General features: G+C 49.6%; 1 protein-coding gene across 1 annotated transcript in view; it reads right to left on the bottom strand.

Moving 5' to 3' along the window:
• Positions 1-7,666: 7,666 nt before the first annotated feature.
• Positions 7,667-12,450, bottom strand: part of LOC144129011 (uncharacterized) — a 35,220-nt gene continuing 30,436 nt past the window's right edge. The window contains exons 4-5 of the mRNA XM_077662878.1: positions 8,631-8,769; positions 7,667-7,896 (exon numbers count right to left, since the gene is read on the bottom strand). Of these exons, the coding sequence (XP_077519004.1) occupies positions 7,667-7,896; positions 8,631-8,769 (369 nt within the window). The remainder of the gene's footprint in view (positions 7,897-8,630; positions 8,770-12,450) is intronic.

The following is a 12,450-nucleotide window of genomic DNA, read 5'->3' as shown; positions in this document are numbered from 1 at the left end:
CGCTCGCTGCCGCGTGCAGAAAGTAGGAGGGGTAAAGGATAGGAGAGCAAAGAGTGAAGGAAAAGGCGCGCCGCGCTAATAGTCCTCGCGCCGATCCCAGAGGCAGTGCAATACCGGGCCAACCCATGCCAGTGCTGCAAGCCAAGCACTTCGACATATTCCAAAAATAAGTGATCAACCGCCGGGGTCATCTGAAAAGCGCCGGCCTAGACAAGCCGCCTATATAGGCCAGATACGGTGTTGTCGATGTCACAGCGGATGTCTTTTACGGTTCCAGTGTCACACCATGAAGTAGACGAGACGAATCCTAGGCCGGTATTACGGATCGCTCTCAAAAACTGTTTGAATTTTCAGATGGTGATGTCAAAATGACGACACCGAGAGATGCCGACCGCGGAATCGGCCAATGCGGAGCAAGGTTGCGGTGGCTAGTAGCAGGGCTCCGCCCCGAAACCGCTATTCGCACGACAAGGGACCATAGACTAATGTTTTGCTGTAAAGACGCAGTGAATAAAAACGAGTAATGTTTTATTTTGCTAAGAAACTGTATTTCAAACTCAACAGCACCAAGCTAAACAAGCAGTGTTTTCAGTTTTTCAATTAAATTTACTGTTGAGTCACTTTCGTTGCCGCAAAGGTGTGCTGTCAGAGTTAAATCGTGAACATCTTACTCAAAAAATAAACAGAAACGCAATGAAGAAAGCAAGTAATGTTTTATTTTGGTAATAAACTGTGTTGTAAAGTTATTAACACGAATGAGAATTAGAAGCGTTCTCATTTTTTCAAATAAATTTGCTGTAGGATTTCTTCCGCCATGAGGACGCGCTGGCAGTGGTATCGCGTGAGCATGGCGGCCTGCAAGAAAACAGCTGATTCCACCGCTAGTTCCTGATTTTTTGCGTGCCGTCTAAAATCAAGGTGCTTTGCGGGTGTCTTAAGTGCGCAGAAAAATCTGATTGAAGGCAGTGAATGCTACGGGCCTGCGGAGATCAACTTAGAAGGAGTGCTGGGCTCGAAAATCGGCGAGGGCAACATATTGTGGTAAGTGTGTATTTGCTTATTATCGATGACAACAATGGCCCAAAGATGCTCTTGGGTTGACGTGTGGGATTTGTGGTTCTGTTTTTTGTTTGCTAAATACAAGACGACCGGGAAGTGTGACTTATGGGGCGAAATAAAGTTGTATTGCTGCATGATCGTCTGTTCATTGTATGTAGGTGTCTAAGTAAGGAACGGCCAAGGACGAGAAAAACGATTAGGCGCACACTACCAACCGCCTTGCTCGTCCTTGCTGCTTCGTAACCTTGTATAAGTTGTTGCAATAGAGCGCACGTCTATGCTCTGCAGTGTGAACCCGAGTTATATATAGCGCACGTCCGCGTGAAGCCAAGCTGTACATTCCCCATTATTCCCTATTTCATTCTCTGACCGATACCAAGAAATCGCTGACGGAATTGGCATGACATACCGCTATCATTTGAAATGTCCATGTCTGCCAAGGCGAGCACGCGCGTGTCGAAGGCACAGTACGAGCTAATGGTTGAGTTCTTGGAGCAGCACCCGTCGCTAGCTCACGCTGCCTCACCCCTTTCCGGGGGCTACACGGCGGCTCGCAGGCGGGAGCTGTGGCAGGAGCTTGCGAACCTGCTCAACGCCGTGGGCCCCGTTGTCAAAAGTGTGCCCCTCTGCCGCCACACGTGGCAGGTGTGGTGCACACGGTGAAAGAGGGAGGAGGCACAGTTTTTGGCAGCGGGAAGGTGCGCATGTCAACAACGGTCTGTCGAATGGCCCCTGAATATGCCTCTCCGCATCCTGTCGCAGGGGCACTGGAGGCGGCAGGCTGCCGGGGCTGCCAGGCCGTGTGTGCAAGCTGCGGGCGCCAGGCCTCGTGCAAGTCGTCGCAGCTCCCCTGTTTGCTTTCTTCAGCCAGGTATGTGGTAAGCCACGGTGACGTTACTAAAAATGAAGGGGGAATGATAGTAGGGCCTAATGAAGAATAATGAAGGTCAACCTCGGGGCCATTTACTGTGAGCAATGCACACACAGAATGAACTTCGAGACACTCGAGCATGAACGTGGGGCGCTGTGCCTCTTGCAGAGCCAGCCCCGTGTGTCCGTGGGGGAGGTACCAGGGACGAGCGGCCTGCAGAAAGCAGAGGTGCGCTCTCCATCTGGTAAGTGAATTTTTAGTCATTTGGTATGTACACCTAACAACTTGTGCACATTGTTGACCTCATTGTGGTTTTTCTTTTGTTAGGAAGGGATGCAAATGCTGAGGCAACAAATGCAACCTCGAGTTATGTACCTTGTACTATCTTGCTTTCATGGTACTGCTGTTTTTCTTCTTGTGTCTCAGTACCTAGAAACCGTGTGTTTTGCGCCAATGCATACGGTTTCTAGGTACTGAGACACAAGAAGAAAAACAGCAGTACCATGAAAGCAAGATAGTACAAGGTACATAACTCGAGGTTGCATTTGTTGCCTCAGCATTTGCATCCCTTCCTAACAAAAGAAAAACCACAATGAGGTCAACAATGTGCACGTGTGTTTTGCGCCAATACATGACCCGCCGCGGTTGCTCAGTGGTTAGGGCGCTCGACTACTGATAAGGAGTTCCCGGGTTCGAACCCGACCGCGGCGGCTGCATTTTTATGGAGGAAAAACGGTAAGGCGCCCGTGTGCTGTGCGATGTCAGCGCACGTTAAAGATCCCCAGGTGGTCGAAATTATTCCGGAGCCCTCCACTACAGCACATCTTTATTCCTTTCTTCTTTCACTCCCTCCTTAATCCCTTCCCTTACGGCGCGGTTCAGGTGTCCAACGATATATGAGACAGATACTGCGCCATTTCCTGTACCCAAAAACTAATTATTATTATTGCGCCAATACATGCTCTGCTGAAACTGTCCACTAAGCAGTTGTGTCGTGTGGAATGAATTCACATAGATGGCACCCCCCGGATGAAGAGGAGCTGGAGGAGCTGGAGGAGGAGGACATGCCGTGTGACACAGCCTATGAGTTGGTGTTCCAATATTAGGCTCCACATTATTCATTTCGCAAGCAACCTAACATTAATACCATTTGCAGGATCAGACTATCAGTATCACTTTACAATGCCCACAGAAGTTTGGTTTGGTTTATGGGGATTTAACCTCTCAAAGCGACTCATGCTTTGAGAGACGCCGTAGTGAAGGGCTGCGGGAATTTCGACTGAGGTTCTTTAATGTGCACTGACATCGCACAGTACACGGGCCTCTAGAATTTCGCCTCCATCGAAATTCGACCGCCGCGGCCGGGATCGGACCCGCGTCTTTCGGGCCAGCAGCCGAGCGCCATAACCACTCAGCCACCGCGGCGGCCACCCACAGAAGTGTCTGTCATATGCACCACTGGTACCTTGTGCAACATTTTTTCCTCTTACAAAGAAAACTGGGGTGTCTGCGATGGTTACACAAATGTGCACATTGAAACAATGCTGTTTTTGTCATACCGCTGATTATGAATGCCTTTATGTACTGCTCCCCAGTATGCATGTCAACAGCTCTCTGAAGTTTTGCACCAAACAGTCAGGTTATTGTACATCGTGCTCCACTATATGACAAGTGTACATTCAGTCACTTTCTCCTTTTGACAGCTACATAGGAGCAGCCAGCTTTGGTGCCGGGCCGTCCGAGTCAGCAGCAGCGGAGCACGCGGGCAGAGGAGGTGCGCCAGCTGCCAGCGGAGACCCGGCGCACCAACGACCTCCTCGAATGTTGAGAACATCGCGTTTCACGCACGCCTCCTGGAAGTATGTGCAGACAGCACCCACCACATTTAGTGAAGGAGAAGCAGCTGTATGCAACATGTTGCAACAACATTCACAGTTCGAAACCTATGCATGACCTCTGGAGACATTTCAGTAAGTCATCTTTATGTGAAACGAGCCCTCCATGTCTTTTAAAAGTGCAAATGAATCTCCTTTTTTTGGTGCAGCACCAAAGCCAGACAGCAACAGAAGTCCGAAACCTCACGGCGGCCGTGAGGTAACTGACTGCTGCCATGACACGAACTGGGGCGCAGATGGTGCGGACTGCCGATACAGTAAGGGCTGACACAGTGCGCATCACCGAGCAAGTGGTACTTTCGGTGGCCTTGATTATGCGTGTCTTGCAGAATCAGGTACTGCCACCGCATTAACTTGTTCGGTGGGGCTTTTTAACTTTTTACCTGTTTTCTTCAGTTTTTTCCCTTCTGCAAGGTGCAGAATATTTTTTTAGTTCCCTGCCAGGTGCAGGCGTTATGCATGTATTTGTTTTCCTTCTGTAAGGTGCACAATATTTTCTTTAATTCCCTGCCAGGTGCAGGCGTTATGCATATATTTGTTTTCCTTCTGCAAGGTGCAGAATATCTTTAATTATCGGCCAGGTGCGGGTGTTATGCATATATTTGTTTCCCTTCTGCAAGGTGCAGGAAGAGTTTGTACATTTTTTTTTTCTCTGGGAGGTGCAGAACAGTCATGCATTTCTTACTTCCTGTTTTCTGCAGGACGCAGTAAGTGTGAATATGACTGCTTTTGTTTGCCTTCTGAAAGGTGCAGGGTGTCTACACATTTGTTTTTTTTATTCCTGCTACCTGCAGGGGGCTTATTTATGAATTTTGTTTTCCTTTTGTACTTTTAACTTTTGTGCAGTGTACAGGCTGTGCAATATTCGTTGTCCAGTTTGGTATCGTGTTTCAATGTGGAAGCATTGCTAGTCTCAATACGAGAAAAATTGACGGCTTGTATGAGCACTCGCAGACAGTATAGAAAATCCCAGTCAAGTCAGGATAAATTTGCCGTCATCAAGTGGTCGTATGGCGCACACAGAAAGCTGAGGCCCGCCTTTCCTGACGGTCATATACATGATATTTGCCTTATAATCCTCCCACTGGCTGAGTTCAATATGGCGCATATTTTCCCTGCTACATTCGTGTCAAAATGGCTACCAACCACTTATCGTACAGCGTTCCAGGTGGTGTCATACGCACATGCTTTCGCATTCCCGCCCATAACCAGTCTGAAGTGTGTGTGTCAGTTTTTTGTGATAGTACCTTGCAACCTTTTGCAAGACACAAGGTATGTGATATCTACTATTAACTTTGATTTCATTTATAGATGTTACCTCTTTACCTTTTGCAAGACACACAATATATGCTATATCTAGTCAGTGTTTGGTTTTTATACGTTCTTTAATTTTCCTCCTTCGCACATTCACTTAATTGTGTGCTTTAACGACTCGATGTGACACACGTGCTTATAGGGACAATGTTTTAGAAGGCTCCGGGTTAATTTACACCACGGGGTTCTTGAACGTGTCTACACATTGCACAGCACACGCGCACTGTTTGTCCATCGCAATGTGACCGCCATGGCTGACAGTTAACCTGCTCCAGATAGGTAGCAGAATACTTCAAACAGTGAGGTGCCACGACGGGGCTCAGCATGCCTTATGCCAAGATATTGGACAATATATATAGAAACTGTACAGCTACCATAGTCCTCTATAAAGTCAGAAATAAATTCCAATAAGAAAGGGTGTCAGGCAAGGAGACACGATCTCGCCAATGCTATTCACCGCCTGTTTACAGGAGGTATTCTGAGCCCTGAATAGGGAACAGTTGGGAATAAGAGTAAATGAAGAATACCTAAATAATCTGCGATTCCCTGATGACATTGCCTCGCTGAGTCACTCAGGTGATGAACGGGTTAGGCAGAGCAGAACGGTGGGTCTAAAAATTAACATGCAGCAAGCCAAAGTAATGTTCTACAGTCTAGCAAGGGAACAGCAGTTCACAACTGGCAATGAGAGCTGATCCGGGTCATAAGACGGAAAAAACTAGACGGATAAGAATGGGATGGAGCGGATATGGCCGGTTCTCTCAGATCATGAATGGCAGTTTACCAATATCTCTTGGGCAGGGCATGTAATTGGAAAGCAAGATAACCGCTGCTGCTTAAGGGTAACGGAGTGTATTATAAGAGAAGGCAAGCATAGTAGGGGGGCGGAACAATGTTAGGTGGGCGGATGAGAGAAGTTTGCGGGCACACTGTGGACGCAGCTGGCAAAGGACAGGGATAATTAGAGAGACATGGAAGCCGCCTTTACCCTGTAATGGGTGTAGCCAGGCTGATGATGATTACTAATGAGAATTTTGTCATGTTAAAGTCATTCTGACAGTACAACTTGCCGTATTCATGATGCATTCCGTTATGCGGCAATCTTCTCTGAACTGCCAGGGTTTGCCATTGAGCGGAACTTCATCACACGTCGTCGTATTGATATTCATGCATTTTGTGGGTGATAAACGTTTTTTAGTCAGCCGAAATGTATTACACACTTATAGAGCATTGCTTTAGATGTGTATCATGGTTTAAGACGTGTGCGTTTTCTGCTTGCATAATTCATGTAGAAGCTGTGGTAACAAGTAGGCCGCTAGTCTTGTCATGTTTGTTTATCATGTTTGTATGTTGCAATTTGTGAACCACACTTCAAGATGTTACTTATTCATGGTATTGCAAGCAGTGCATTTTGCACCTATCCGTTCGAATAAAAACACTTGTGATAAATGCTGCTAAAAAAAATAAAAGTGCATGCTGAAAGGAACCCTGTAATGAGCTTTATGGGCATATTGTAGTGCAAGAGATGTGTATAGCTGCACTTTGTTGGTATTTCAGTTAAATTGGAAAGGTGTGCTTGCACCTTGTAATTTAGGAATAAAGAACAGTAGGACATAACCAAAGAGGACAACACACCTCACCGCGCGTCCCCTAACTCGATGACGCTAGTGCGCTGACTGGGTGAGTTTGAAGGATGGCCCTTTTGCCCACTGATGTCATCAGGGTAGGGGATTCGCAATGAGGTGTGTGGTCCTCTTTGGTTGCGTCTTTTTTATTTATTCCTAAATTACAGGGTGCAAGCACACCTTTCAAATTTTACTGAAATACCGACAAAGAGCACCTCACATCTCTTGCACTACAATATGTCCATCGAAATCATTTCAGCCCTTGAATGCATATCGAGCAAAAATTGGCTTCAGTGGTACTTCTTCATTTCAATAAGCATCACAAACATTCTGTGCTTTGTTTTAACAGTACACTTTTTATTCACCCACTTAAACACACACACGCACACGCACACACACACGCACGCGCAAACACACACACACATACACACATACACACGCACGCATGCACGCACACACACACACCGCAGGAGAAAGAGAGGCAGGTGCTTTGACGACAGCAGGGACGTAGGAGGGTGCATGAAGACGATTTTGACTTGCCAGACGAGCTGTTTCGACGTAAATTTCGACTCGGGAAAGAGACTGCACAGTGCCTGTGCCACCAACTCGCCAATGAACAGGGAGGTGCGCCGGCGAGTGCGCTGTCCGTGCAGCGACAGGTGTTGTACGCACTGCGCTTCTTCAGCGCCGGTAGCTTGTAGGCACACACAGGAAATAAAAAAAATAAAAGTCGTCACTTGGCGGGCTGCGGCTGAGGGCACAGCCACAATGCAGATTTGCTCACACACAATTGTACACTGTACACTGACACGAGAAGATGACGCTGCCAACAGTAACCGTGGCTGCTGTGATGCACAAATGAACACCTTCGCCAGCTGCCCTGCGAGGTGGTGTCGATGGGCTCAGTGCTGGCGACGCTGGAGTTGCCGCCGCAACTGACGACGCACCGTGCGCAGGTATGCCAGCCTCTGGAGACGGGTTTTCCGAAAACGCTCGACAATACCGTTGCGCACGGCTCCCCCCCTCCCCCACCCCCGCAGGTAGGTAATGCGGCTTGCAGCGCCTTGCGTGTAGACTGCAGCCGGAGGTGGCTCGTTGTCGTCCGGGTCAGTGGCATCCACGTCTCCTCCTTCTGGCAAGGGGTCATTCAAACAGAGGCTGTGCAGCGCAGCACATGCTCCGATTATGAAGGCCGCTCGCTCCGGCTCGTATTGGAGCGTCCGGTACCTTTGCAGGCACCGGAAGCGGCTCTTAACACGCCGATGGCGCGCTCCCCGATGGATCGCATGGAGCTGTGTGCTGAGTTGTATAACCCCTCTGGAGACGCCTGACTGGGATGCCCTGGCACAGGTGTTAAAAGCGAGGGCTCCAAAAGGTAGGCACTGTCCCCTGCTTAACAGAAATGATGTGCAGTTAAGCGTGGCCTTTGTCGTCCATAATCTCAACAGTCTTGATACAATGGCTGCATATTCATAGCAATGTCCAAAAAAATGCGTGAAGGCGACCGGTCAACAAGCGGCACAAAGACGCACATATAAAGCGCAGAGCTTGAAACTGACTATTTTGTGGAAACAGGGACACTTATAAAGGAGGAGGAAACAAGGTACACACGCAAACACGCCGTGTGCAGTGCGAATACATTATCGACAGGGTCATGTGTGATTAGTAGGAATGGAAAGCCCCATTGTACCCGTGTAATGTACCCATGTAAGAGTTCGATGTTTTTTTGCTAGACATAATTCAGACGAACCGACACAGTTGTCACCCCTCTTGGAGGTGAAGCAAGCCTCGCTAACCTCTATTTGGGCTTTCATTTTTGCCTCACCACGAAATTTGTAACCGAGGTGGGGGTTTCTTATAGCTTACCCAGAAGAAACTCGCCATCTTCCAGCAGTACTTGCTCTATTTCGCTGCGAAGCCACGAATAACGCCACGAAAAGGCGTCGTGGTTCGATCCCGGGCAGCGGGGGTCAACAGCAATAATCTTCAGGTTCGGGTCGCACACCTGAGAGAAAGCGTACCACAAGCTTAGTTGTAAACTTCCGCCGTCAAGGGCCGAGCTTCCAGCCGAACATGCACTCAAAAACGGAGAGCGAAGCCTACTCACTATCATTGTGTTGAGGGCGTAGTAGCCATTCCGACTCCAAAAGGCGGCCTTGTGTGCAGCATTGCCCCGTGGCGCCTTGATGGCGATAAGTGTGCCATCCACACACCCAACGACGCCGGGGATGCTGCCGTGAAGAAGGAAGCCCTCCTTCGCCGCCGCCTTCTCTTCCGGGCTCGCCGGAAACCGCACCCAACCGTCCCGGACCCCACTTTGGCAATTGCTGCTGACACCCGCCGCACACACTTCCTGACAGTGGGCTGGGCTATACCGACGTTGCCCTCATTGCCCACCGCGCCTTGAAATCCGCCGGTGCCGAAGAAGCGCAGCGCGCACAACACCTGTCGCTGCACCGACAGCGCACTCGCCCGCGCACGTCCCAGTTCATTGGCGAGTTGGTCGCACAGCCACTGTGCAGTCTCCTTCCTGAGTCGAAATTAGCGTCGAAACAGCTCGTCTGGCAAGTCAAAATCGTCTTCATGCACCCTCCTACGTCGCTGCTCCCGCGGCCAGCCACGTATGGCGAAGTCAACGGCCGTCATTTTGCGTCTCAAACACTTTGAGACTACATTTCCCGGTCTCAAAAAATTGCCTCAATCTGCCCGCATAATTAGGTGGCCAACGTCAACACTTCTGGGCCATCTACGACGTCAGTCAGTGACGCAAAAAAATCAAAATGGCAGCCGGCCACGGCCGACCAACAGGAGATGGGGCAAATGAGGCACTTTTTGAGACAGTTTCGATTGAGAGCGATCCGTAATACCGCCCCAGGCGTTGGTTTAGAGCAGGAATCGTATCCAGGAACGGACACGCGTCGCCTGCTGACGCTCCTTCGGATGCTCCCGCGCTGGCGGGAAAGCAGGTGCCGACGGCGATAGCCAACTGGATGAAAAATAATAGCAATTAGTTTTTGAGGAAAGGAAATGGCGCAGTATCTGTCTCATATATCGTTGTACACCTGAACCGCGACGTAAGGAAAGGGATAAAAGAGAGAGTGAAAAAAGAAAGGAAGAAAGAGGTGCCGTAGTGGAGGGCTCCGGAATAATTTCGACCGCCTGGGGATCTTTAACGTGCACTGGCATCACACAGCACGCGGTCGCCTTAGCGTTTTTTCTCCATAAAAACGTAGCAGACGCAGTCGGGTTCGAACCCGGGAACTCCGGATCAGTAGTCGAGCGCCCTAACAACTGAGCCAACGCGGCGGGTCTGGATGAAAAAGCAGAAGTGGTTTTGAGCAACGAACATTGCGGCTGCCACTCCATGCCAACTCCTACACTAATGGGTTTTTCAACACCGTGAAGCCAATTTGAGTCTCCCCTTGCAACTATGAGTTTTGAAACTCAAACAAGTCTGTGTGCGCCACCTTGCCGGTGACTTACCTGAATTCGGTGAGCAGTAGTTATTGCTGTTCCACATATACAAGACCGTCAATGTAGGTTAAAACTAATTTCACTGCTTCACTCTCGTCAATCGTTGAGCAATGAAAAGCAGCTAGCCGCGTGGTTTCAGGGCGAGCGTAACCGCACTTTGAGGCACGGAAGCTTGGCGGGAGCATTTACTGCAATAGTTAAGATATAATTTACTGCAATTAGGTGAAAGTAATCATGGTATATTGACGTTTGGAGTATATGGCACTCATTTCGGCGCAGTTGTATAACATTCATGCTGCATCATGTCTAGGTGCAAGACGTGGGTGCAGTTCTGGCGCCACCTCAGCCTGGAGAATACGCCGCGCCAGCTACGAGACCTGAGGGTTTGTCCCAAGTACTTCCAACCGTCTGGCTATCTGCGGCCAGGATGGCTGCGTCACGATGCTGTGCCCACTCGAGGAAGGACTGGCAGTACATTTTTTATAGAACTTTTAAGTAATACGCGAGTTCTGAAATGGCAACTTCTGTCAATGAATATTTACTTCTTTTTTAACACTGCAGCGCCCATAGCAAAAACAAATATGCCCAACAAAACAGAAAGCAACTGAGAATGTTCGGCGTGGGATCCGCAAGCAAGTGCCTCCTAAGGAAAACAGAGCCCCGATACAGACAACCAACAGGTTTGCGGCTCTTCAGTGGGATGAAGACGACTGGCCGGAGCTTTCTGAGCCCAGTCCACCTGCAGCCCCTGCCCAACAGTCGTACAGCGATAAAGTGCGCAAGGATCGCCGTCGCCTTCAAGCTACACAAAAGCGCAGCGTACTGAAACCTCTGCGTGAGGACACGGCAGCAGTTGACGACCAAATTACACGCCTTTTAGCCGAGGTCTCTAAGCTACGACAACGTTGTGGACTGCTTGTCCGCCTTAGACAACCAGTGGAATCGCGCTCCACGCCAATCAATGCTGCAGCGCCGTCGACTACGTCCTGCAATCATGCGTTTTTCCCCGACTCTACCAGGCCTTCTGCATTACTGCAGGATAATTCAACAACATCTCTCCTCCGATTTATGGTAAACCAGTTATGTAACCTGACATCAGTTCTATTACAACGCTTGGAAGCCTAATCGAAAATGGCGAGTATATGTAGTTCTGGTGTGCTCCAATTAAACTGCAGAGGCTTCTCCACAAAGCTGGGGGAGCTCAAATCTCGACTTCGCATGAACAAGCTCCAGGTGTGGGCCCTGCTACTGCTGGAGACCAATGCCTTGCCATCCATTCCGGGGTTTAATGGAAACATGTCTCCTTCAATAAACGACCGTCGTGTGCACACTGTTGCCCCTCCGGGAAAGGCGGCGGTGTACCTTGATGCGCGTTTTCCTCAAGTTCGCCTCTCTCTAGAAAACTGGTGCACCTGATATCAAGAGGTAGTCGCAGTGGCTGTGAAGCTTCCGAAGGCAACTGTTGTGGTCGTGTCATACTAAGTAAGACCCTCCGGTGGTGGTCCCTCTCGTATTAATCCGGGGTGGTTATTAACTCTACGACGACAGCCCCCAGGGTGGCCTGTTTTAGTCGGTGGTGACTTTAACGACCCTCGTCCAGACTGGGGGTACCCCACTTCAAGCCCCCGTGGTAGGCGTGTGCGGGACGCATTCGCGGATGCGCTGTTTATTTTACTCAACCATCCAGATTCAGCAACGCGGACTGTGCGCCATGCTCGCAGTCAAACATATGCTCCGCACCTTACGTGGTGGTCAGGACCCGGGACTCCATCGTGGCCCCTGGAGCCAGACTGCTGGGTTAGTGACCACCATCCTATCATCATATGTCTCTATCCATCAAGGGACCGCGCATTACGCCGTAGGTGTTCTGTGGTCAATTGGGATACGTTTCGCACCACCGTCGAAGATCTCTCTCTCTGCAACCATATACACTACTTGTGGGCTGCAAACAAACTGAGCTGAATAAGGCCACTGCTGTCACCTGGACGGACGTGAATCGCCCGGCGCCGGATGTGGGTCTGCTTAACCTGTGGGCTGCTCGCCGACAAGCGGAGATGGCTGCTTCCCGAGATTCGACTCCAGCGCAAGCACGGAGAAGCTCGGAGATATGAACGCGATCTCTCGCGACGGCCGTGGCATGCGTGGTGTGAGCAGTTCTCGACAAAGTCATCGAATGCTGCTCTCTGGCGAACGTTTCGTTCAATGAAACATG

This window comes from Amblyomma americanum, chromosome 1 (assembly GCF_052857255.1).
Source record: "Amblyomma americanum isolate KBUSLIRL-KWMA chromosome 1, ASM5285725v1, whole genome shotgun sequence".
Classification (NCBI taxonomy): Eukaryota; Metazoa; Arthropoda; class Arachnida; order Ixodida; family Ixodidae; genus Amblyomma; species Amblyomma americanum.
The sequence above is the reverse complement of the archived record's forward strand: the minus strand, read 5'-3'. Positions and strand labels throughout refer to the sequence as shown.